The 27,726-nt window shown below is 47.5% G+C and overlaps 1 protein-coding gene across 1 annotated transcript in view; it reads right to left on the reverse strand.

Annotated features, from left to right (window-relative positions):
* Positions 1–5,002: 5,002 nt before the first annotated feature.
* The window catches only part of LOC117368692 (tubulin beta-4B chain), a 37,981-nt gene continuing 15,257 nt past the window's right edge, over positions 5,003–27,726 (reverse strand). The window contains exon 4 of the mRNA XM_033962418.1: positions 5,003–6,214. Within this exon, the coding sequence (XP_033818309.1) occupies positions 5,154–6,214 (1,061 nt within the window). The 3' untranslated portion in view covers positions 5,003–5,153. The remainder of the gene's footprint in view (positions 6,215–27,726) is intronic.

Genomic DNA, 27,726 nt, shown 5'->3' on the forward strand with positions numbered 1-27,726 from the left:
AAATCTTCAGGGATACGCTTTGAGAGACGGCGTTGACAGATGAAATGCAACTCTGCTGCCTTATTTTTGAAAGCTTGCTCTATGTGAATCTCCGCTCCTGACGAAGGTGGTGAAACGGAGCTCTGTCGAGTGGTGATACTAATTTCTCCAGGGCAGCATATGTTCTCTAAAAGATTCAGCTAAGTATTTTTTCGTGTTAAACAGTTCTTGATGAATTTTTCACAATATAAAGTGGTGCCATGAACTGTCAAGCCCCAGGATATTATTCTCAACTTAACTTATGAATTATATTTTTACTTATTGCTAACCTTTTTAGTATTTAAGAGTTTTTCCAATACCACTTTTCTTCATTTATTGTCCACATTAATTTTCATTCTTTTAATGTATTTAGTCATGTTTTCAGTTTAAGAGACTAACAAATTTTAGCGACAATTTTTGTAGCCCTGAAGATTTCCAGCATTGTGACAGCACTGTGACAATTTTGAGAGTTTATTAATGATTTTTTAAATATTTTTTCTTTATTAGTTTCACTTTGTCTTCTCCCTTGATGGTAATGTTAAAAAGGCATTTATTCTATATTCACACCGACTATAGTGGTTATATTGAAAAGGACTAAATGATGTATGGGGCAATTCTTATTTTGACTTATGTCTGGTGCTGGTCACCTATGAGTTATTGCCCAAGCCCATAATCCCTCGTTTACTTTCGAAGGGCTCATACTGATGTCCATTATTTAATAGATCGGTTTCTATCCTTTACATTCCCATCAGGGACAAAGAGTGTTAGTCAATTTCTATTTAGATTCTAAAATAGCTGCTATGACCTCACATTTCCTGCAGTATTGTGAGCCATTTTAGAAGGTAGCTGCAAGGAGGCATAAGAGAGCCACGCTCCTACCACAGCGATCCCTACTGGACCACCAGGTACCTCTGGTAGGCCCAGGGGGAGGGGAGAGAAGCTATACCTTACGGATCTTAAATCTTGGGTCAAACATGTTGGATAAATTGGCTCTTTGCTGTAAAGAAAGGTTGCTGACCCCTGCCCTAGGGGCTCAAGGGCTTCTAACCAGTAAAGAATTCAGCTTGTGATCAAACATACTGGTCATAAGATCATCCAGACCTTTTCTTGTGAAAATGTTCCTTACATAGTAATTTATACAAGGTCACCTTGGAGAAGGAATCCCCCATCCACCGTGGGCCAAAATGGAATAAGCATTTTATTAACAAAACTCTGAAAAGATAAATGCAGTGCATCAGCTACCTAATCCACTCCAGATATAAGAAACTAGTGATGGCTCCTGCAACTGTAGTATCCAGCTCACAGTGCACCCTAGAGTGATGTCAGGTGACAAGATGCCACTGCAATTGACTCCAGCTCACAGTGCACCCTAGAGTGACATCGGTGACAAGATGCCACTGCAGCTTTGTTTAAACTGGAGGTCACAGCCTCTGAGATCTTATGAAGCAAAAGCAGCCTGTTGTCCTAGACACATTTTAATACCATGCAAATTTCATTAATCCACTTTCAGTTGAATAAAGAGCTGGTTAAATTCAGCAACCACTAGAAAGAGCTGGCCACCTGAAGGGGCCCCTCCAAGACCTCCCAATGTCCTATGAGCATATTTGTATATAATGAAGAGGGATAAACAGGTGGTTGTGCTTTTGTGCTGTTCATAAATGAACACTGTGTTGTCCCTATCTTTAATTCCTGGAGGAATTCCATGATCAGTTCCAAACACACTGAAGGAATTAACATCCTGTGCAGTCAGGTTCTTTCTGAGATTAAGGGCCTCTACCAGATCCAGTTCCCCTCAAGAAATGATGTAGCATCTTCTGCTATAGAAGCCCCTGACTGCGATAGTAAAGGCATGGGGGGGGGGGAGGTTGAAAAAGGGCCCTCTCCAGCCCAGTCTTCTTAGACTGGACCTTCAAGTCTTGGGAATTGTGCTCTTAGGGAAAGCCCTGCCATAATCGCCAAGGGTTCCATGTGGCCCTTATTAATCCTGGAAGCTTCAGACATCATATTGATGAATTCAAGGGAGAAACCCCTGTACACGAAATCACCTGCAGACATTCATGAGCTCCTTTCTGTGGCTTTGCAGCTTTGTCAATGCTGGACTTTTTTCCTGGCCCTCACATCATCTGGGTACTAAGCACCCCCTTGATGGACTAGAGGGAGCTAAGCCAGAGGCTCCTGCTGCACAGCATGTGGGACAGACTAGAAATCTGCATGGGAATAGGGATTACAGGAATCCCCCATAGGTCCATGGGACTCCCGTGGTGATCCCCCCCCCCCAGTCCATCCCCCTAGGTCCACAGGACTCCCGCGGGATGGACACTGGTTCTACGTGGTTCCCACAGAAATGCTAGCCTACCTTTGTTCCAATGTTACCTCTAAGTTTCTTAGATCCCTCAACGCACCAGTTGCTGATTGCCACTCACATGGGAGAGCTCTGTACATCCACCCATTAAGGAGACAGAGCTGGAGTTTGATGGCCAATCATGAGCACTTCCTTGTAGAAGTGTTCCCAGATGGGTGGATGTGCACAGCTCTCCCAGTAGTGAGCCTTGGCATGAGACCTCCTCTCAAGAATCTTGTTGGCTCAAGCCTACCATCACTCACTGTGGCTGTGCAGAGGAGCACAGCAGAGACAGGGCAGCATAACAGTGCAGCTCCAGAGCCAGACTACCCTGCATTAAACTACTTAAATATGTAACCTTAAAAAAAAAATAAATAAAAAGAGCGGAGGGGAAGAGAATTGCTGCACTGGGCTGCACAGGTATGTTAGATAGATTGCAAGCCCGCCGGGACAGACAGGGAAAACTGCTTGAGTACCTGAATAAATGCATGTAAACCGTTCTGAGCTTCCCTGCGAGAACGGTATAGAAAATTAAATAAAAATAAATAAATAAAAATCTTCTTTCTGTTCATCAAATTCTGCCTTAAACCTATTTCTTTGGGATAGCATTTTGTTGATATGCCAACCCCACTTGACTGGGGGGGGGGGAGAAGGAATATTGGTTTTATGCCTGAGTTTTCTATAAAACTGGCAGATTTTTATGGGGGGAAGAGGAGATTCTGGTGGGGATGGGCAGAAGTCTTGTGGGGACAGGTGGGATTTCTGTCCCTGCACAACTCTCTAACACAGACAATCATCAGATGGCCATCTATTGCAAATGTGACAAGTGTGTGACAGTATCTTGGCTTGAGTCCATCACACCTGTTTTTAATGAAATTTTGAATTAAGCAGACAGAAGCTTTCATTTTGAAATCAGGAAAAAATAAAAAATATTGTCACAAGATGGCCACAGTGGCAGCAATTTTAGTTCCAAAGGCAGCCCAGGGAAGCTACACTGGAAGAACTAGCAATTTTGAAATTTTAGAGATGAGGGGGGGGGGGGGGGGGGGAACATTGACTAACCCCAGAACTCCACCCCCGATTTTTTTTTTTTTTGGGGGGGTGCAGGCAGTCATCTTATTATTCAGTGTGCCATGCTATATGCTGGAAAATGCAAATAGCTTATAGGGAGAACTTCTGCCTCAACAAGACTGGAATCTGAATTGCTTGTCTTCTGACTGCCTCTTGGGCCTGATGAATCAGCCAAGATCTCAACTCCCATATGCAAATGTGGGAAGAAGCAGTCAGCCCCAATCCTGTTAAAAAAAACAAAACCCACATAGCTTGTGCTCAAGCCTATTGCCGATGAACCTGGGGGTGAATTTTACTCCCAAGGGAGTGATCCCTGAGCCGTCTCCCCCCCCCCCTTCCCCAACTTATAGGTTGTCCAACTGGGTGCACTGAAAAGCAGTCTGCTCCTCAGAAGACTCTCAACCCGTGTCTCTGCTCTCCTGCAGCCAGAGATCTCTCAAGAATGCAATCCTCTGCAGCACCAAAAAGCCTTGCAAATGGTCCAAAAACCAAATAGAAAATACCGACTCCTACCATCTCACTTGTAAGATAACTAAAAACAGGCCAGAAGGATGAGGCAGAATGAAGCTCCCTACATGAATTCTCATGAAAAATATTGACTACTCGCACATCGCACTAGAAATCCTTTTACAATAGTAAATTAAATCACTAAATGAAGTTGAATGGGACTTGTATATTGCTTTTCTTGCGATTACAAATTTAAGACGTGCATACAAAGTATTATTTTATACCTGGGGCAATGGAGGATTAAGCAGGATACAAAGTATTATTTTATATCTGGAGGATTAAGCAATTTGCCCAGAGCCACACATTACAGTGCTGGAATTTGATCCCATAACATCAAAGATACTGTATTTCCTGGTCACTTCTACCATCCTTGCCCTCATGGGTCAGCTATGGCCAACCCCTCTCAAAGGCTACCTCTTATGACCTCCATGAACCTGGAGTCAGACTGTCCTCTTAGTTTTGTAGGCCTTCAGCTCATGTGCTTCTTCCTCTACCCTTATGGACAGGACTTATCGTTTCATCTTAAGCCACTCAAGCACACATGACAAAATAAAATTAATCTCTTGAACTTTGCTTTCAACTATTCCTTCATCTTAAATCTCTACCATCTTCAGCTGCAAAATTCAGAGCCATGTAATCTCTGCCTTGGGCCATCAAACCTCAAAATCCACCGAGTAAAATCTACTATATTTATTCAAATAAATTTCAGAAAATTATAGAGACTTGTGTGCTGGAGTGCTAAAGTTTAACTCTGGAAAAACTAGCATGAGTGCTTAAGAGTACAGACTAGGATGTGAAGTGTTTAATTGTACTGCTGCCTACTTTAAAGTGATCAACTCTAAAGGGCAAGATATCTAGGGCTGCTCCTAATACATTCTGAGAGTAAAACGAACTTGTGTTCCGACAACCTTACCTACTAAATGCTATGATAAAGTTACAAATTATGACCTTTAAAAATCCCCAATGTTTTAACAGATGAATATAGAGCTTCATTTAGCAAGTGCTATCAGAAAGCATACCAGCGCAATCCATTTTGAAACCCCAGCTTAAGACAACAAGGCAAGGTGCTATGAAATATGCTTTTAATGTGATGTTTAAGTCTGTATGGCAAAGAGAACAAGAATATCAAGAGCACAACATGAAGATCAACAACGTGTTTCAACATGAATAAAGTTCATTCAGCATTCAACATAATTTACAAGACAGCTAATGCAGTTTATGCTACTTCCTCTTCAGCCTCTTCTTCAAACTCGCCCTCTTCTTCAGCAGTAGCATCTTGGTATTGCTGATATTCAGATACCAAGTCATTCATATTACTCTCTGCTTCTGTGAACTCCATTTCATCCATACCTTCCCCCGTGTACCAATGCAAAAAGGCCTTTCTGCGAAACATAGCTGTGAACTGCTCAGAAATGCGTTTGAACAGCTCCTGGATGGCTGTGCTGTTACCAATGAAGGTAGCAGACATTTTCAGGCCACGGGGTGGGATATCACAGACAGCTGTTTTAACATTGTTGGGGATCCATTCAACAAAGTAGCTACTGTTCTTGTTTTGCACATTAAGCATCTGTTCATCCACCTCCTTCATGGACATACGGCCTCTAAATACAGCAGCCACAGTAAGGTAACGCCCATGACGAGGGTCACAAGCGGCCATCATGTTCTTTGCATCAAACATCTGCTGTGTGAGCTCTGGTACAGTTAAAGCACGGTACTGTTGACTACCACGGCTAGTAAGTGGGGCAAAACCAGGCATAAAGAAGTGCAAACGTGGGAAGGGAACCATATTTACTGCTAGTTTACGTAGGTCAGCATTAAGCTGACCAGGGAAACGCAAGCATGTTGTGACACCACTCATAGTTGCTGACACCAAATGGTTCAGGTCACCATATGTTGGTGTGGTCAGTTTCAAGGTTCTGAAACAGATGTCATACAATGCTTCATTGTCAATACAATAGGTCTCATCTGTGTTCTCTACAAGTTGGTGGACTGAAAGGGTAGCATTGTATGGTTCTACAACAGTGTCAGATACTTTAGGAGATGGCACAACGCTAAAAGTGTTCATGATTCTGTCTGGGTATTCTTCACGGATTTTGCTAATTAAGAGAGTACCCATGCCAGAGCCTGTACCTCCACCTAGAGAATGTGTAAGCTGAAAACCCTGGAGACAGTCACAGCTTTCTGCTTCTTTTCTCACAACATCCAAAACTGAATCAACAAGTTCTGCACCTTCTGTGTAGTGACCTTTGGCCCAGTTGTTTCCAGCACCACTCTGACCTGGGGGGAGGAGGAGAAAAAGACACCAAACACTGGTCAGTAGCATACTGTCTCCAAAAACTATATCCATATTAACAGGGCTTGACATGCTACTCAAAAGCCACTTCCTCCTAAAATCTAGTTCGGCATGGTTGAGGAGAAAGACAGTAATCCCTTCTAGTGTTTTGGAAAGCTCATTAAAAGCCTGTTCTCTACAGAGCAGTTGTTTCCATGGTCAGGCCTGGAGTACCCCTCTACCAGGTTTTCAGCATATTCACAATTCATATGTATGGAGATTAATTTGTATATAATAAACTCCAGTGTATACAAACCTTGTGATATTCAGGACATCCTGAAAACCTGACTGGCACTGGCTTAGGTGGAATCAGGCTCTTTATATGCCCTTGTTAAGGAGGGATTGGGAATTTAGCATCCACCCCCCCCCCCCCAAAGCATACTATCAAGATCATCTAAGCCAAAAAGCATAGAGTTGCTTATTTTCTAGTCCTATGTTTGAGTCTAAAACCTTGCTTTTCTCTGTACTATTATATTATAAACAAGGTTTCCTTACTTTTAAGGCAGCCAGGGTTTAAATAGAAGGACAATTACAAGGTCCAGTTTTTAAGTACTATACTAGAGAATGGCATGGTGGCTGTTACCTGCGGCTAGCCCACCAAAATTGAGAGGGGGGGGGAAGTCGCTACGGTTAAGGGGACAAGGCTCATTTACCACCCCGTGGAGCGGTGAATGGCCTTGTCTCCGCAGATAATTGAAGGAGAATGAACGCAGTTACTGCACGATCTAGCAGCAGCAGTAGCCCCCCCCCCTCCCTTTCGCTGTCGCTTCTGAGCTGCCTGAGCCTTTAAACAAGTCGCATGGCAGCTGCTTAAAGCTTCTTCCAACACAACCGGAAACAGGAAGTTGTGTCAGAGGAGAAAGTTTGGGTAGCTGCACGTGGCTTGGGCAGCTCAGAGAATCGCCAGTCCTGTGTATCACACCATGTGTCGGTCCATCAGGCCAACTACAGGGGAGACAGATCTTTCACACAGAGAAAACAAAGGTAAGACGCATAAGCTGCCACCATTCTGGATCAATCTCATAAAGAAAGCTTTTAAAAAAGAAAATGATAAATGATCGTTAACACTGGTGGGGACTCTAGTACAGAAACATTTGAACTTTTGAAGTACTTGTTGCCAAAGCTTTTATGCTCTAACATTGCAATTTATGTGTTGCCTCTGACTGTTGAGGGCACTTTCAGCAAGTTTTTTTTTTTTTTTAAAAAATAGCAGCCGTATGTAAAGCACAGTTACTTACCGTAACAGGTGTTATCCAGGAACAGCTGATATGCTAACTGAAGGGTGATGGCACCGACGGAGCTCCGGTACAGACACTTTAGAGTGAATTACACTCCAAGAACTTAGAAAGTTCTGGCTAGCCCGCACCGCGCATGCCTTCATAGAAACATAGAAAATGACGGCAGAAAAGGGCCATAGCCCATCAAGCCTGCCCACTCTAATAACCCCCCCTGGCTTTATACCCTTAGACCCCACGTGACTATCCCATTTTCTCTTAAATTCTGACACACTGTTGGCCTCGGATCACCTGCAGAGGGAGTTGACTCTTTTGGTGAAGAAATACTTTCTGGAATCACCATGAAAGTTTACCTCCCCTGATTTTCAGCGGATGCCCTCTGGTAGACGAGGGGCCTATAAGGTGGAAAATATCATCTTCCACCTCGATACGACCTGTGATATATTTAAATGTCTCAATCATGTCTCCTCTCTCTCTTCGTTCCTCAAGTGAATACAGCTGCAATTTATTTAGCCTTTCTTCATACAGGAGATCCTTGAGACCTGGTGGCCATTCGCTGAACCGATTCAATTCTCAGCACATCTTTCCGGTAGTGTGGTCTCCAGAATTGAACACAATACTCCAAATGAGGTCTCACCATGGATTTGTACAACAGCATTAAGACTTCAGGTCTCCTGCTGACAAAACCTCTACGGATACAACCCATCATTTGCCTTGCCTTGGAGAAAGCCTTTTCCACTTGATTGGCAGATTTCAAGTCATCACTGATGATTACTCCTAAATCGCATTCTGCCGTGGTTCTAGCTAAGATCTCACCATTTAGTGAGTAAGATCTGCACGGATTTCTTTTATCCAGGTGCATTACTTTACATTTTTTAGCATTGAAGCTTAGCTGCCAAGTCGTTGATCATTGTTCCAATAGTAGTAGGTCCTGCTTCATACTGTCATGCAAAGTGCTTTTACCTACTATGTTACATAGTTTTGCGTTGTCGGCGAACAATGATATTTTTCCTCTAAGCTCTTGGGTCATATCTCCTATGAATAAGTTGAATAGAATCAGGCCCAAGACCGAGCTTTGTGGCACTCTAATGGTCACATCCGACGTTTTGGATGAGATACCGTTTACCACCACCCTCTGAAGTCTACCGCTCAGCCAATCCTTAACCCATGCAGTTACTGTTTCTCCTAATCCCAGCGTTTTCAGCTTGTTCACTAACCTGCGGTGCAGGACGCTATCAAAAGCCTTACTGAAGTCCAAATTCACTATGTCTAGGGACTCCCCGGCATCCAGTTGACTTGTTACCCAGTCAAAGAAACCAATCAGATTTGATTGGCAGGACCTGCTCTTGGTAAATCCGTGTTAGTGGGGGATCACGTAGATTTTCCTCGTCCAGGATTGTGTCAAGTTTCTGTTTGATCAGTGTTTCCATGAGTTTGCTCACTACGGATGTGAAACTCACTGGTCTGTAATTTGCAGTCTCTGTCCTGCAGTCCTTTTTGTGGAGTGGAATAACGTTAGCTGCTTTCCAGTCTGAGGGGACTCTTCCCGTGCATAGGGAAAGATTGAAGAGCTCGGATGATGGTTTCGCCAGGACTTCACTCAACTCTCCGAGCACCCTGGGGTGTAGGTTGTCTGGTCCCATGGCTTTGTTCACTTTGAGTCTTGAAAGTTCGCAATAGACGCTGCTAGACGTAAATTCGAAATCTTGAAATGGGTCTTTCTGGCTTTCCCTTGTCTTTAGCTGAGGACCGGCTCCCGGTGCTTCACATGTGAAGACTGAGCTGAAGTATTCATGAAGTAGTTCTGCCTTAGTGGAATCTGATTCTGCATATTTCCTGTCCGTTTGTCTAAGGCGTTCTATCCCATCTTTGTTTCTTTTCCTATCACTAATATACCTAAAGAAAGATTTATCCCCTTTCTTAATGTTCCGTGCTAGATTCTCTTCTACTCTGAGCTTGGCCTCTGACTGCTTTAGACCTGTCCAGATAGTCTTCTTTCGCCTCCCGCTTTCCTAAGTGTTTGTAGGCAATAAATGCTTTTTTTCTTCTCTTTGACGAGATCTGAAATTTCAGTACTGAACCACTGGGGTCTTTTGTTTCTCCGACTTTTGCTTACTGTTTTTATATAGCGACTTGTTGCTTCATGCAGGGTGGATTTCAGAGTTGACCACATAGCCTTCACATTGTCTGTTTTTGCTTGGTTGTGCAGCTTCCGATGGACAAAAGCTCCCATGCTGTTGAAGTCTGTGACTCTAAAGTTGAGGACCCTCGTCGCTGTGTTTAATCTAGAGAACCCTTTCTTGAGGTTAAGCCATACCATGTTATGGTCACTGGAGGCCAGCGTATCGCCCACCGAGATGCTGTCTCCGTTGGTGAGTGCCAGGTCCAGTAACGCCTGGTCTCTAGTGGGCTCCAATACCAGTTGTTTGAGTCGAGCACCCTTTATAGAGGATAATATTCTTCTGCTGCCACATGTAGTCGCAGAGAGTGTGTTCCAATCTGCATCGGGCATGTTGAAGTCACCTAACAGTATTGTGTCCCCACGAAAAGGGATGTTCTCTATGTCATAGATTAATTCCATGCAGATCGCCATGAGGAAATGGCTGTAGGGAGTTCCCGACGTAGTCTCGAGATACTACGGGAACTCACAACAACCATTTCCTCATGGCGATCTGCACGGGGCAGGAGCGTAGGAAGATCGCTCCTGCCCCGAAAGCCCTCTAGACCACCAGGTAAGGCCGGGAAGGCGGCAGGGAGGAAAAAAATGTGTTATTTTAAAATTAAGACTGCTTTTTTTTTTTTTAAAATTCCCCCCCCCCCCCCCGAAAAAAAATCACGATTATATGAAACCGCAAATGGATAAACCGCGAATGGGGAGGGAGAAGTGTAGTGAGAAGTGAAGGTATGAACGGAGGATCAGGTGGCAGCTTTACAGATTTCCTCAATAGGAGTAGATCTGAGGAAAGCCACAGAAGCTGCCGTAGCTCTAACTTTATGGGTTGCGACACAGCTTTCCAGTGTCAGTCCGGTCTGAGCATAACAGAATGAGATAAAGGCAGCTAGCCAGTTGGAAATCGTTCTCTTGGAAACAGAATGCCCCAACTTTTTTGGATCAAAAGAGATGGAAGAGTTGGGGAGAAGCTCTGCGAGGCTTTGTGCCATCAAGGTAATAAGCCAAAGCTCGTTTACAGTCCAAAGTATGCAAGGCTGCTTCTCCAGGATGAGAATGAGACCTAGGGAAAAATACTGGTAAAACAATCGACTGATTGAGATGAAAGTCGGAGACAAACTTTTGGAAGTAACTTTGGATGTGTACGCAGAACCATCTTATGATAGAAAAAACTGTGAAAGGTGGATCTGCTACTAATGCTTGTAACTCACTACTCTTCTGACAGAAGTGAGAGCAATAAGAAAGACAACTTTTCAGGTAAGAAATTTGAGATGAGCTGAGGCCATTGGTTCAAATGGCGGCTTCATCAGACTGGAAAGAACCACATTAAGGTCCCAGACGACAAGTGGAGGCTTGAGAGGTGGTTTCACATCGAAAAGCCCCTTCATGAATCTGGAGACCAAAGGATGAGCAGTAAGAGGTTTTCCTTGTACTGGTTCATGATAAGCAGCAATAGCACCAAGATCGACTCAAATGGATGTTGACTTAAGTCCAGACAGAGAAAGTAGATAATCCAACACCAATTCCACTGCCAAGGAAGTTGGATCATAATTATGAAGAAGCCACCGGGAAGAAAATGGAGTCCACTTTTGTTGTAAACATTGCTGTGTGGCCGCTTTCCTGGAGGCATCAATAATCTGACAGACTGAGAAAGGAGAGTTTGAGAGAAACCAAGCTGCAGGTGTAGAGACTGCAGGTTGGGATGTAGAAGCGATCCCTGATTCTGAGTAAGCAGAGTAGGAAATACTGGAAGAAGTATGGGTTCCCTGGAACTGAGTTGAAGAATAAGGGAGAACCAATGTTGCCTGGGCCACTGTGAAGCAATAAGAATCATGGTGGCTACTTCTCTCTTGAGCTTAAACAGAGTTCAACATGAGGAAGTAGAGGGAAGGCATATAGAAACTGACCTGTCCAATCCAGAAGAAAAGCATCTACCGCCAGACAGAGAGGAGAGTAAAGTCTGGAGCAAAACTGGGGCAACTGGCGATTGTGAGGGGCTGCGAATAGGTCCACCTTTGGAGTGCCCCACTGAGCAAATATGGACTGGAGAGTTGCAGAGCTGAGAGTCCATTTGCGAGGTTGAAGAATTCTGCTGAGGTTGTCTGCTCGTGAATTCTTCTCTCCTTGAATGTAGACAGCCTTCAAGAACAGATTGTGAGCTGTCGCCTAAGTTCAAATTTTCTGGGCCTCTTAACACAACAGGAGAGAGCCCCTGCCTCCTTGCTTGTTGATGTAGTATATAGCTACTTGATTGTGCAAAGGAGGACTTGAGGGCAGAGAAGATGTTGAAACGCCTTGAGGGCATTAACATCGCTCTGAGTTCCAGGAAATTGATGTGGAATTTTGGCGCCCTGGCAGTCCAAAGACCCCTGAGTCTGCATATCGTCCATTTGTGCCCCCCATGCATAAGGAGACGCATCTGTCATGATGATTTTATGATGAGGAGGCAAGTGAAAAAGGAGACATCTGGAAAGATTGGATGAGGTCAACCACCACTGAAGTGACTGCAGAAGAAACAATGTCAAAGATGTGTGCTGTGAAAGACGATCCGTCGCCTGAGACCACCGAGAAGCCAGTGTCCACTGAGGAGTGTGCAGATGGAGTCTTGCCAAATGGCTTGACATGGACAGTGGAAGCCATATGGCCTAGAAGTACCATCATGTGTCTGGTAGAGATGGTTTGAAGTGGACGCAATTGCTGACAGACAAAATGAGTCTGAAGACGATCTGGTGGAAGGAACGCTCTCATGAGAGTGGTGTCCAGAATTGCCCCAATGAACTAAGACGCCGAGTCGGAATGAGATGTGATTTGGGGAAGTTGACTTTGAATATGAAGAAATGGTCCGAGATGTTGCTTAGACCATTTTCTGGGATGAAACAGCCTTGATCAAATCGGTCATCTAGGTAAGGAAAGACTTGAAGGCCGTGTGAACGGAGAGATGCGGCCACTACAATAAGGCATTTCGTGAATACTCTTGGACAAGATGCCAGGCCGAAAGGGAGTACCTTGTATTGGTAATGGCAATGATTGATTTGAAACCTGATGGATAGGTATATGCCACTACCCAAAAGTTAGCGGCTCATGAAACCAGGTGGGATACTTTAAGAACAAGAAGCCTCCACCTGCTCGTCTTTTCAGGCCACAGTCTTCTTATCAAAGATGTTTTACTGCTCGACCTCTGAAGACCTCTCAGTCTCAACCTCCTAGACTAAGGCAGCAGCAACAACCACGTCAGCTCCTGGAAGTGTACTGTTGTAAAAGAGGTACCTTGCGCTTAGGTAGATACTTCTGAAGGGCAGACACTTGCTGAACCAAGTGTTTAAGATAAAAGGAAAAATGGAAAGCATAATTGCCAGACCAGTTGGCAAACATGGCATTTTGAAACAAACGCTTGCCAAATCGGTCCATTGTCTTACCCTCTCTGCCAGGAGGAACAGAAGCATAAATACTGGCCCCTGCAGACTTCTTCAGAGTGGACTCCCACCAGGAGGAACTCATGAGGAAGCCGAGGCTTGTCAAAGCCTGGGACAGAAAGCACAGTTACTTACCGTAACAGTTGTTATCCAGGGACAGCAGGCAGATATTCCCACATATGGGTGACGTCACCGACGGAGCCCCGCAGCGGACAGCCTCGAAAGCAAACTTGCTTGAAGATCTCGAACTTTCGAGTGCTGCACCGCGCCTGCGCGCGTGCCTTCCCCCCGAACTAGGGGGCGCATCTCCTGAGAGGATCCTCAGTTCAGATACCTAGCCAAGAAGCCAACCAGGGGAGGTGGGAGGGTTGTGGGAATATCTGCCTGCTGTCCCTGGATAACAACTGTTACGGTAAGTAACTGTGCTTTATCCCAGGACAAGCAGGCAGCATATTCCCACATATGGGTGACCTCCAAGCTAAGTAAAAAGGGATGGAGGGAAGTTGGCAATTTACGAAAAAAGATTTTGCAAAACAGATTGGCCAAAATGGCCATCCCTCCTGGATAAAGTATCCAGACAATAATGAGAGGTGAAAGTATGAACCGAGGACCAAGTGGCAGCCTTGCAGATTTCCTCAATAGGAGTTGAACGGAGGAAAGCTACAGATGCCGCCATAGCTCTAACTTTATGGCCCGTCACTCGACCTTGTAGAGGAAGACCAGCCTGAGCATAGCAAAAAGAAATGCAAGCAGCCATCCAGTTGGAGATGGTACGCTTCGATATAGGATGACCCAACCTGTTTGGATCAAAGGATATGAAAAGTTGAGGAGACGTTCTGTGAAGCTGAGTGCGTTGCAGGTAGAAAGCCAAAGCACGTTTACAATCCAAAGTATGAAGAGCCGCCTCTCCTGGGTGAGAATGAGGCTTTGGAAAAAATACAGGTAGAATAATAGACTGATTGATGTGAAATTCTGAAACAACTTTAGGCAAGAATTTAGGATGAGTACGGAGAACAACCTTGTCATGGTGAAAAACAGTGAAAGGTGGATCAGCCACTAGCGCTTGTAATTCACTGACACGACGAGCAGAAGTGAGGGCGATCAGGAACACAGCTTTCCAAGTGAGATACTTGAGATGAGCTTTGTCAAGTGGTTCAAAAGGAGATTTCATAAGTTGAGCTAAAACAACATTGAGATCCCAAACCACAGGAGGTGGTTTAAGAGGAGGATGAAGATTGAGAAGTCCTTTCATAAAACGAGAAATCATAGGATGTGCAGAAAGGGATTTTCCATCCAAAGGCTGATGAAAAGCAGCTATAGCACTAAGATGGACTCGGATAGATGTAGTCTGAAGTCCAGATTGTGATAAATGAAGTAAATAGTCCAGAACTGATGTCAATGAAGCAGATCTGGGTAGTAAATTACGTGTAGAACACCAAGCAGAGAATCTTGTCCACTTTTGACCATAACATTGCCTAGTGGATGGTTTTCTGGAAGCAAGTAAAATATCTTGTACAGACGGAGAGAATTGAGAAAAGTCTGTTAAAGAGAAAGGTACCAAGCTGTCAAATGTAGAGACTGTAGATTGGGATGAAGCAAAGATCCTTGATTCTGCGTGAGTAGAGAAGGAAATATTGGTAGAAGTAGAGGCTCCCTGGTGCTGAGTTGAAGTAGAAGGGAGAACCAAGGTTGCCTGGGCCACCGAGGAGCTATCAGAATCATGGTGGCATGGTCTGATTTCAACTTGACCAGAGTCTTGAGAATCAGAGGAAACGGAGGAAAAGCATAAAGGAACTGATTCCTCCAGTCCAGTAGAAACGCATCCGCTTCGAGACGTTGAGGAGTATAGATGCGGGAGCAAAATTGAGGCAGTTTGAAGTTGAGAGGTGACGCAAACAGATCTATCTGCGGAGTCCCCCAAAAAGCAAAAATTTGGCGAAGAGTAGGAGAATTGAGTGTCCATTCGTGAGGTTGTAGAAGACGACTCAATTTGTCCGCCAAATAGTTGTGTTGACCCTGAATGTAAACTGCTCTGAGGAAGATGTTGTGGAGAATTGCCCACTGCCACAATTTCAGAGCCTCTTGACAGAGGGAGTGAGATCCCGTCCCTCCCTGTTTGTTTACATAATACATGGCTACTTGGTTGTCGGTACGTACTAGAATCACCATGTCGTGAAGAAGATGCTGAAAAGCTTTGAGAGCATAGAATATCGCTCTGAGTTCCAACAGATTTATAGGACACCTCCGGTCTGCTTGGGTCCAGAGCCCTTGAGTGCAAAGACCGTCCACATGGGCTCCCCATGCATACATTGACGAGTCGGTTGTGAGGACCTTCTGATGAGGAAGAGGGTAAAACATTAAACCTCTTGAAAGATTCAAAGAGAGCATCCACCAACGGAGAGACTTCTTTAATGAAGGAGTGATGGAAATTAGTCGAGTTGGTGGATCCACTGATTGTTGCCATTGAGATGCCAGTGTCCATTGAGGAATGCGAAGATGAAGCCTGGCAAAAGGAACCACATGAACTGTAGAAGCCATGTGACCGAGCAGAACCATCATTTTCCTTGCTGGAACAGTGGAAAGTTGGAAGAATTGTTGAGAAATTTGAAGGAGTGCATCCTGACGTGGTTGTGGAAGGTATGCTCTCAGATTGATAGTGTCCAGAGTTGCTCCTATGAACTGGAGAGACTGAGAAGGAGTCAGTTGAGATTTGGGAAAATTGATGTGAAATCCCAGACTTTGAAGAAAAAGAATAGTCTGTTGGGTCGCTACAATAACCCTTGAAAGAGAGGGAGCCTTGATGAGCCAGTCGTCTAGGTATGGAAATACTTGGAGACCCTGGTTGCGAAGAGCTGCAGCCACAACCACAAGGCATTTTGTGAAAACTCTGGGAGAAGAAGCCAGTCCGAAGGGGAGAACTCTGTACTGAAGATGAAGATTTCCTACTTGGAATCTGAGGTACTTGCGAAATGCTGGATGAATGGGGATATGAGTATAGGCCTCTTTGAGATCGAGGGAGCACATCCAATCCCCTTGATCCATCAAGGAATATAGAGTTGGCAGAGTGAGCATTCGAAATTTCTCTTTGACTAGATATTTGTTGAGAGCTCTGAGATCCAAAATCGGTCGCAAATCCCCCGTCTTTTTGGGAACTAGAAAATAACGGGAGTAAAATCCCGAGTTCCTTTGGGAGAGAGGAACTTCCTCCACTGCTCGCAGGAGAAGAAGAGCCCGAGCTTCTTGAAGAAGAAGAGGAAGATGAGACTGATTTGAAAGACACTCTCTTGGATGGCGATCTGGAGGCACCTGAAGGAGTCGAAGAGAGTATCCCTCTCGTATGATGGTAAGTACCCAGATATCTGATGTTATGAGCTCCCATTGATGATAAAAATTGGACAGGCGACCCCCTATGGGGAGGGGAGAATTTGGAAACAGAGAAATTTGAATGCTCAAGTCGAGATTGTCAAAAAGACTGAGCAGGCTTAGAGGTAGCAGGGGTCTGTGACTTTTGTTGTCGTTGTTGTGGAGGAGGCCGACGAGCAGGAGGTCTAGAAAAAGCAGGAGTTGTTTTCTGAGGATAGCGACGTGGAGTTTGTTTGAAACCTCTAGTTGGTACAGATTTAGGTTTTGGACGAATGAGGGAAGCAAAAGAGCGCTCATGTTCTGAAAGACGCTTTGTAGCTGCCTCAATTGAGTCATCGAATAATTCATTTCCTTGACAAGGAAGATTAGCCAATCTATCCTGAAGGTTAGGATCCATGTCCACTATCCGTAACCATGCTAATCTACGCATGGCTACTGCAAATGCCGAGACTCTAGAAGAGAGTTCAAAGGCATCATAGGAAGCTTGTAGCATGAAAAGTCTCAACTGGGAAAGAGTCTTAAGGATATTTTTAAATTCTGATAGACGATTGGTAGAGATGTCCGGGTAAAAGGAAGACAAAATCTTTAAAAAATGATTGAAATAGGACGTAAAAATGTAATTATAATTCAGAACTCTATTTGCCATCATAGAATTCTGGTATAAACGTCGACCAAATTTATCCATGGTACGGCCTTCCCTACCAGGAGGAACTGAAGCGTAAATTTTGGAGGGATGTGCTTTCTTTAATGATGACTCTACCACTAGAGATTGATGAGAAAGTTGAGACTTTTCATATCCTTTAGATGGAACCGTTCTGTAACGAGATTCCAATTTAGATGGGATAGCAGTGATAGAATAAGGAGTTTCCATATTGCGAGTGAAGGTCTGCTGGAGAACAGGAGTCATCGTCAATCTGAGTGACTCTTTAGGAGGATGGGGAAGCTCCATATCCGCCCAAGTACTCAGGAGTATATTTAGAGTCTGAATGAAGGTCTAGCTTGAGAGCTTGGCCCATATCAAAAATAAATTTGGCAAAAGAAACTGATTTTGGGTCAGATGATTCTTCAGGAGAGCCACTGCGAGATTTAGGTTGAACTGAGTAGGATGGAGAATTTTCTCTAGAGTATGTGGAAAGGTCCGATTCCATACGCATAGTGGCAGAAGAAGCTGTACTGTGAAGTGGAGTAAGAGAATGTTTCCTCTTCAGACTCCTGGATGGAGAAGTACCCGGTGTACGTGGCACAGAATGAGTCGAGGTGTGTGGAGAACTGTCTCGACGGACTGGCTTCGATGGGGTTCTGGATCGAGAAGGGCTTCGAGTGGAGGCTCGATGTCGAGATCCCTGCTTCGTCTTCGAAGAACGAGACAAAGAAGCCTCGGTATCCAAGGTCGAAGACTCCCTCCGAAGCTTGGAGGCAACATGTCTTGAATGCTTCGACCGATGCTTCGGAGGAGGTGAGCCCGTAGACGACGCCGATGAAGAAATGTTCTTCGGTGTTCGGGATCGGCTTCGGGAGACTGGAAGCTCCGGTTGAGTAACAGGCTGGTCAGCCCGAGGCAAGGTCGAGGACGGGACCAGTTGAGCCACTAAAGAAGTAATCTGAGTGGTGAGGATAGATTTTAACATGTCCTCCAGCATCGGCACCGAGACAGAAGGTTCTGACCTCGTATGTGCAGCAGTACGCTCCGAAGAGGGCGACCTCGAAGGTGAGTATTCCCTTATCTTGGAGGTACGCTTTGAAAGTGGGCGCGCCGAGGACTCTGGTGGCTTTTTGGATACGGCACCTGAAAGGGAACTCGGAGACTTACCCCCCGTAGAAGGCTTCGTGGAAGACATCGTCTTCGAGGCAACCAAAGTAGAAGAGGTCGAGGCCTTCGAGACCGAAACTCCAGCCGGAGTCTGGGTCGAGGCCTTCGAGACCACAGGTGTCGAGGTCGTCGGAGTCGAGGCCTTCGAGACCGGTGCAGCCGCCACGGTCGAGGCCGGCTCCGATGATTGCTCCATACCGAAAAGTTGAAAAAATTGAGCACAACGCCGCCGAAAAGCTCGTGGAGTGAGGGTAAAGCAGCGATGACAATCTTCTGGGGAATGAGAAGAACCCAGGCACTGTAAACAACGGCAGTGGGGATCGGTGACCGAAATCACCCGATTACACTGTCGACAACGTTTAAACCCGGTAAGAGGCCGGGACATGGAAAAAATAAAGTCCGTGTCGAACGAAGGAGCCTAGGCCTAGGCCCAAAGCTCGACGGCCGAACTGAAAAGGAAAAAAGTATATACTTTTTTTTTTTTAAACGAAAAAGAAAAGAATAAAGATAAAATGAACACAGCGACCGACTTTAAAATAAAAGAAACAGCCGCGGTGATGAGAAGGCAATGCTGCAGAGAAAGAAAACGTGTCTTCTTGTCTCCGCGGAAATAAACGAACTGAGGATCCTCTCAGGAGATGCGCCCCCTAGTTCGGGCGGGAAGGCACGCGCGCAGGCACGGTGCAGCACTCGAAAGTTCGAGATCTTCAAGCAAGTTTGCTTTCGAGGCTGTCCGCTGCGGGGCTCCGTCGGTGACGTCACCCATATGTGGGAATATGCTGCCTGCTTGTCCTGGGATAAATCACCCTAGAAAGGGCATCAAGCTTATGAGGAGCTCCAGGGATGGTCAAAGGAGTTTCAAGGTCTTTATAAAAAAAAGTCTCCCGCAGAATGTCATTAATGTCATTTTGATCAGCCGTCTAAGGAGAAACTCCTTAGACGGCTGATCAAAATCCAATGCATCTAAAAATGCTTTAGATTTTTTTTTTTTTTTTTTTTAATCAGACTCCAGAGGGATAGAAAGTGTCTTGACATTTCCCTCAAAAATTTTGAGAGGTCTGTGCTGGTTTAGAAACAGGCTCTTGAGAGGAAGGATCTTAGTCAGAAGAAGCCTCATCACCACTTTCCTATCCATCTAAGAAGGGGATATACTTAAGATGGATAGGAAAGTGGCTGGAAAACAGAAGACAGAGTGGGCATAAATGGGAAATACTCAGGACTGGAAGAAAGTAACTAGTGGTGTGCCTCAGGGCTCGGTTCTTGGGCCTATGTTGTTCAATATCTTCGTAAATGACCTGGAAGAAGAAACGACCAGTCTTATCATCAAGTTTGCAGATGACACAAAGCTATGCCGGGCAATCAGGTCACATAAAGGACAGCGAGGAACTCCAGAGAGATTAGAACCAACTTGAGAGATGGGCAGAGAATTGGCAGATGAGTTTTAATGTAGAAAAATGCAGTGATGCACCTGGGCAGGAAAAAAAAGGAGCACGAGTATAAACTGTTAGGTATAACAATGGGGAAGAGCGAACAAGAAAGACCTGTGGGTGCTGATAGACAGGACCCTGAAGCTGTCGGCTCAATGTGCAGTGGCGGCAAAGAGAGCAAACAGGATGTTAGGCATGATAAAGAAGGGAATCATGAGCAGATCGAAGGAGGTCATAATGCTGCTTTATAGAGCAATGGTCAGACCACACTTGGAATACTGTGTCCAACACTGGTCTCCATACCTAAAGAAGGATAACACTGCTGGAGAGGGTGCAGAGGCGAGCAAAGCTAGTAAAAGGTATGGAGAACTTGAGCTACAATGATTGCCTCAGAAAACTGGGATTATTCACCCTCGTGAAGAGAAGACTGAGAGGGGATCTGATAGACTTAAAATACTAAAAGGAATCGATAAAATGGAGCAAGCTCACTCACCAGCAGGGGGAAAGGATGGTGAGCAAGTAACAACGTTTATTCACATTGTCAAATGTGACTCAGACAAGAGGTCATGGACTGAAGCCGAGAGGGGACACGGCCATAACAAATGTCAGAAAGTTCTGCTTCACACAGCGAGTGGTGAACGCCTGGAACTCTCTCCTGGAAGAGGTGGTGGATGAAGCCACCATTCTAGGATTTAAGGAAAAATTGGACACACATCTTCTTGCAGGACACATTGAGGGATACGAGTGACTAAGGTATTCGCCAGGGTACGCCTGGCTGAGCCTCCGCGTGTGCGGATCACCGGACTAGATGGACCCCAGGTCTGATCCGGTGCAGGCATTTCTTATGTTCTTCGTCTGTCAAAATAGGCTCTTCAGAATCTTCCCAGAGATCCAAGTCCCGCAGCTGTGGTAAATGACCTCGAGAACCCGGTGTCAAAGGCTCAACATGCTTTATCTTGAGCATCGATTTCCCCGATCTGACCGACATCATGTCAGGAGGTATGGGCAGAAGAACGATGTCAAACTGGCGGCATCAAAGAAGACCTTTGCTGAGGCGGCACAACCGTAGACGCCGGTGTCGCCATGACAGGGAATAAAAGTTATAACTGCTCCCGTAATTGGACTTGCATTATAGCTGCAATTTTGTCCTCCAGAGATTGTACCAGTACCGCTTACTTTCTCGCCAGTATCTTCGATGCCGCTCTGCGCTCCGGAGATGAGGAGGCCTATGATGAGGCACTTACCTCAATGGGAGTCGAGCGTTTCTTAGGACGCCTCGAGGTCTGCAGGACTTGGCTCATTGCTGAAGTGACCTGAGGGCCCAAAGGAGTGGGGGAAGGCTTCTTAGCCGGCTTGCCCACTGGCTGCGACACCGAGGTGGATTCCTGCGGTGTCGAATCTCCTTCCATACCGGACCCGAACAATAACTGCTGCTGAATAGCACAAGTTACTTACCATAACAGGTGTTATCCAGTGACAGCAGGCAGATATTCTCTACATCACAGTTCTTCAACCGCCAGCCCGCAGGAAATTTTTGCCGGTCCGCACAGGGCCGGCAAAATCAACATCTAAAGTCTGCGCTGGGCCGTAGAGATCTTGGGGAGCCTCAGACAGTGGCTTTCTCCCCTCTCTGCAGCTCTCCTTTACTACTTCTCAGCGCAGCGATTCACGAAGGCAGCCTCGGGGCTTTTGCTGAGTCGCGGCTGCTGATGATGCAACTTCCTCTTTCCTCAGAAGCGGCGTGATCCAACAAAGGACCCGAGGCTGCCTTCCTGAATCGCTGCGCTGGGAAGTAAGAAGAGCTGCTGGGAGGGGAGAAAGCCACTATCAGAAGCTGCTGGGCAAGGGAAAAAAAGGAACAGCTGCTACTGGAGAGGGAGAAAAGAGAAGGAGAGATGCTTCTGAGAGGGAGAGGAGGGAAAGGAATCTGGAAAGCTGCTGGGCAAGGGAAAAAAAAGGGACAGCTGCTACTGGAGAGGGAGAAGGAGAGATACTGCTGGGAGGGGAGGAAGGGAAGAGAGTTACTGCTGGACAGGAGGAGGAGGGAAGGGAGAATGAAAAAAAGAAGGAAACAGCTGGTAGAGAGATTAGAGGAGGGGAAGGGGAGACACAGGCATGAGAAAGCAGAGGCTTCTCAATCTGAGAATCTTGGAGAGAGCGAGACCAGAAGGCTTTGAGCATGCGCAAATGCTCAAAGCCCAGTCCAGCCCGGCACAGGGAAGAAGGAGGATCTGCCTCGCACCGCCAGCCCAGCCCAACGAGGGAGGATCTTCGGGCACTGGCACGTCCTGTGCATTGGTGCTGGTGCCCAATCGGGTAAAAGATGTTTTGCGGTGCTGAGGGGGGGAGAAGGATGCCGGTTCGCAATGAAAAAAAAATTTGTACAACGCGCTCACCGTGTATAACGCGCACGGTTTGTAAAATCATGTATAATGCGCGTGTTATATGCGTGAAAATACGGTAACTGTACTTTATCCCAGGACAAGCAGGCAGCATATTCTCTAAATTTGGGTGACCTCTAAGCTAACTAGGAAAGGACGGTGGGAGAGTTGGCAATTTAGGAGAACAGATTACGCAAAACCTACTGGCTGAACCAGCTGTCGCGTCTGGAAAAAGCATCCAGACAGTAGTGAGAGGTGAATGTATGAACCGAGGACCAAGTGGCGGCCTTGCAGATCTCCTCAATAGGCGTGGACCTGAGCCAGCGACAGACACCGCCATCGCTCTGACTTTATGCCCCGTGACCTGACCCAGCAGCGGAGGACAAGCTTGAGCGTAGCAGAAGGAAATACAAGCAGCAAATCAATTGGATAAGGTGCACTTGGAAAACAGGACGGCCCAACCAATTAGGATCAAAAGAGATGAAAAGTTGAGGAGCTGTCCTATGAGACTGGGTGCGTTGCAGGTAGAAGGCCAACACCCTCTTACAGTCAAGAGTGTGAAGCGCCACTTCACCAGGATGAGAATGGGGCTTCGGAAAGAACACCGGAAGAACAATGGACTGGTTGAGGTGGAAATCTGAAACCACCTTGGGCAAAAACTTCGGATGGGTACGAAGGACCACCTTGTCATGGTGAAAAACAGTAAAAGGCAGGTCCGCAACCAGAGCTTGCAGCGCACTCACTCTGTGAGCAGACATGAGAGCAACAAGAAATACCACCTTCCAAGTGATGAATTTCAGGTGAACCTTATCCAGGGGCTCAAATGGAGGTTTCATTAATTGAGCCAGAACCACATTAAGATCCCAAACCACCGGAGGAGATTTGAGAAGAGAATGAATATTAACGCCCTTCATGAATCGAGAAACCACTGGATGGACGGAGAGCGATTTCCCATCAATTGGCTGATGAAAGGCAGCAATCACACTAAGGTGGACTCGAATAGAAGTCTACTTGAGATCGAGACAAGTGGAGCAAATAATCCAGCACAGAGGGCAAGTCGGCAGACAGCAGCTCCAGGGCACACAAAGCAGCAAACCTAGACCACTTCTGGGAGTAGCATTGTTGAGTAGAACGTTTGCGAGAAGCCTTAACAACATCCCAGACCGACTGAGAAAAACCGAAGGAGGGAGTCAGCTGCACAGGAACCAAGCTGTTAAGTGTAGAGACTGCAGATTGGGATGCAGCAGCAAACCCCTGAGACAGCAGAGAAGGAAACACAGGCAGAAGCAGTGGCTCCCCGACACTGAGCTGAAGGAGAAAGGAGAAGCACGGCTGCTGGGGCCAATGAGGGGCTATCAGAATCATGTCGGCATGAGCCGACTTGAGCTGCACAAGGGTCTGCAGAATCAGAGGAAACTGACCATCCAATCCAGAAGGAAAGCATCCACCTCGAGACGGTCCGGGGAGTAAATCCTGGAACAGAAGAGAGGCAACTTGTGATTGAGGAGCGAGGCGAATAGATCTACTTGCGGCGTCCCCCAGCGAACAAACACCCGACGCAGAATCGAGGCATGAAGCGACCATTCGTGCGGCTGGAGAAGACGACTCAGCTCGTCTCACAAAGCAGTTGTGCTCTCCCTAGATGTAGACTGCCCAAAGGAAGATGTCATGATGTATCGCCCACTCCCATAGTCGAAGGGCCTCCCGGCAAAGACAGGGAACCCGAACCCCCGTTTGTTTACATAATACATCGCCACCTGGTTGTCCGTGCGCACTAGAACCAGCTGATCGCTAAGCAAATGCCAAAAGGTGACCAGGGCATTGTAAATGGCCCGAAGCTCCAGCAGATTGATGTGGCAGCGACGATCAGCGCTCGACCAAAGACCCTGGGTCCGGAGGCCATCGAGGTGAGCCCCCCAGGCATACGCAGAGGAGTCTTGTCGTCAGGACCTTCCGTGGTGGGGGCGCGAGAAAGAGAAAACCTCTCGAAAGATTTGAAAAGAGCGTCCACCAATGGAGCAAACGCCTCAAGTAGGGAGTCACTGCAATGCGTTGAGAAGCGGGATCCCGGTCCTGCCTCCACTGGGACGCCAGAGTCCCCTGAGGTATACAGAGGTGAAGTCTGGCAAAAGGAGTCACATGAACGGTGGAGGCCGTGGACTGAAGGGAGACCTGCCGGCAGAGGTGGATAAGGGTGGCCTGCTTAGGCAGGAACGAGCGAAGGCGAACCGTGTTCAGCACCACCCCAATGAACTGCAAAGATTGAGAGGAGCACAACTGGGACTTGGGAAAGTTGACCTTGAAGCCCAGGCTCTGAAGGAAGATAATAGTCCATCGGGGCGCTGAGATAACCCCCCGCCACGACGGTGCTTTGATAAGCCAATCGTCGAAGTACGGGAACACCTGAAGACCCTGGGACTGCAGGGCCACCACCACCACGAGGCATTTGGTAAAGATTCGGGAGGACGATGCAAGCCTGAACAGGAGGACCTGATACTGCAGGTGAAGGTCCCCCTCCTGAAAGCAAAGGAATCTGCAAAAGGCCGGGTGATATCGGGATGCGAGTATAGGCCTCCTTCAGGTCCAAGGAGCAAAGCCATTCCCCCTCGTCCAACAGGGGGTACAAAGTGGGAAGTGAGAGCATACAGAACTTCTTGACTAGGAACTTGTTCAGCTCTCGGAGGTCCAGGATAGGGCGCAGATCCCTGGTCTTTTTGGGAACCAAAAAATACTGGGAGTAGAACCTGAAGCCCTCCTGACCCAAGGGGACCTCCTCCACCGCCCGGGGGGGGGGGGGGGGGGGGGGAGAGTTGCGCTCCACTGGAAGGATACCCGCCTGGGGCCCGGTCGCCCAGGAATACCCCTCTCCGATGACGGAGAGGACCCAATTGTCCGCAGTCAGCACTTCCCAGTGGGGATAGAAGGCCCGGAGACGGCCCCCTATAGGCAGAAGGGAAGGTTTGAGGACTTGGGAGGGGGGGTGGGGGGGGGCAGCCTGTTCCCACCTAGACAGTCAAAAGGATGGCGCAGGCTAAGCCACCGACGGGGCCTGAGGTTTCTGAGGGGCCCGCTGCTGCTGCTGACGCCGAGGAGCTGGTCTCAAACGCCGGTGTTGATTTCTGGGGATAGCACCGGGGAGGCAACTTATAAGACTTGGGAGGAGCAGGCTTCGCCTTGGGCCGGACCAAGGAGGCAAAGGAGCGCTCATGCTCGGAGAGGCGTTTATTGGCCGCCTCGATAGTCAAAGAATTCGTTGCCCAAGCAAGGGAGATTTGCCAGCTGATCCTGCAGATTCAGGTCCATATTGACTATGCGGGGCCAAGCCAAGCGGCGCATGGCTACCACAAAGGCGGAGACCCTGGAGGAGAGCTCAAAGGCATCATATGTCGCCTGAAACATATAAAGCCTAATCTGCGATAGTGTATCCAGCTGGCGAAACTCCGCCTGGTGATGAACCAGCAAATCCTCCAGGAAGGAGAACAGAGACTTAATGCACTTGTAGTTCAGGACCCTTTTCGTCAACATCTAGTTTTGATAGAGGCGCCTGCCAAACTTATCCATAGTCCGGCCCAGCCACATAGACATGGGAAGGATTGGACTTCTTCAGGGTAGATTCCACCACCAGAGACTGGTGGGAGAGCTGAGACTTTTCAAACCCCTTACAGGGGACGGTCTGGTACCGGGATTCCATTTTGGACGGAATGGCCGGGATAGCATAAGGCGTCTCCAAATTCCTGAAGAAAGTTTGCTGTAAAACCGGATTCAAAGGGAAATGAAGGGATTCCTTCAGCGGAAAAGGGAGCTCCATCTCCTCCAAATATTCCTGGGTGTACCTGGAATCAGATTGGAGGTCCAATTGCAGCGCCTTGCCCATGTCCACCACAAACCTGGTGAAGGAGGACGGCCTGCCCACAGAAGGGCCCTCCAGGGGGGAATCCGAAAACGAGGGGGGAAGCCTCCCTAGAATACTGTGCCAGCACATCAGTCTCCACAAGCACGGACGTCGAGGAAGCCCCACTAAAAGAACGATGAGAGGGGGGGGGGGGGGGGGGGGTCGACGACAATTTGCGTTTAGCAAGCCAGGTAGGCGAGAACCTCGGGGTCTGAGGAATGGAGATCCGAGGAGCCAGCCCCGGCGAGCCCTAGGAAGAAGAAACCCGCCAACATGGAAGGGAGGCGGGGGTCCTCGATATCGGGGCCCCACGGTCCAGGGACGGCACAGGAGAGTAGGGTCCGACCGCACAAGGTCAGATGGCTGAAAAGACCCCGCAGTGCGAGGGTCAGGCGATCTGCCCCGCTTCAGGGAAGAATCTTGGGGCCGCTTCGCAGACCGCTGCTTCGAAGGAGAGATGCTTCGCACAAGGCCAGGCGGTGGGAGAAGTCCGCCTTGAGGGAACAGGTGAGGAATCACTCGAGGAAAGGCGTCGAGACCAATGCTGCCTGCCTCGAGGGCCCTCGGCACGACGCTCAGGCTGGTCCACCACGGGCGAGATCGAGGTAAGCTGGGCCAAAGCCGAGGAGATCTGCGTGGTTAGAATTACCTTCAGCATGTCCTTGAACATCGGCATCGAGACCAAGGGATTTGGACCTACGGACACCCCCCATGCACTCCAACGAGGGCGACCTCGAGGTAGAGTATTCCTGTAAAGTGGAGGCATGTTTGGGAGGAGGTCTCATCGAGGTCGGCAGGACTACACTCACTGCCTGGGAGGCCAGAGACTCCGAGGATGGCTTCTTCGGTAGTTGAGCTGAACCTGAGGAAGGAAGAGGAGACTTACCCGAGGTCGAGGTCTTTGAAGCCGGAGCCCCTGAGTGCTTCGAGGTTGAGGGGGACTTGCTCGGAACCGAGGTCAACATGGAGACCGAGGTCAAGGTCGGACCTGCTTCCATGGCAAAGAGGTCCAGAATCTTGGCCCAATGCCGACGGAGAGCCCGAGGTTGAAGGGTGGCACAGCGAGGGCAAGAGTCTAATGGTGCGGGTCAGTGATGGAAATAGCCCGACCGCACTGCGTGCACTTCTTGAACCCGGTAAGAGGCCGGGACATATGCAGAGAGACAAGCCACGGCCACCGAAGAACCGGAAGTCCCCAGTGGCAGGAGGAAAAATGAATATTTTTTTATTGGGGGGTGGTTGGAAAAGAAAAAAAACACAGTGCACAGCGACTTCCGACTGGAAAACAAATAAACGATGCCGCGTTGTGAGAAAGGCACTTAGGATCGCAGAGAAGAGAGACAGGGCTTTTTGGCTCCGTGGAAAACTAAGAACTGAGGACCACATTGAGGGGACTCACCCTCTAGCTGAGCGGGAAGGCACGCACATGCGTGGTGCAGTAATAGCAAACTTGAGATCTTCAATCAAGTTTGCTTGAAAAGCTGTCCGTGTCGGGCCTCCGTGGAAGACATCACCCACATATAGAGAATATGCTGCCTGCTTGTCCTGGGATAAAGCACAGTTACTTACCGTAACAGGTGTTATCCAGGGACAGCAGGCATATATTCTCACATGAGGGTGACGTCATCTACGGAGCCCCGATGCGGAAGCATTTTCAAGCAAACTTGATTGAAGATTTAAGTTTGCTCTGCTGCTCCACGCATGCGTGCCTTCCTGCTCCACTAGGGGGTGCATCCCCTCGTGGTCTCCAGTTCACTTAACTAGCC

The sequence above is a fragment of the Geotrypetes seraphini genome, chromosome 10 (genome assembly GCF_902459505.1).
Source record: "Geotrypetes seraphini chromosome 10, aGeoSer1.1, whole genome shotgun sequence".
NCBI lineage: Eukaryota > Metazoa > Chordata > Amphibia > Gymnophiona > Dermophiidae > Geotrypetes > Geotrypetes seraphini.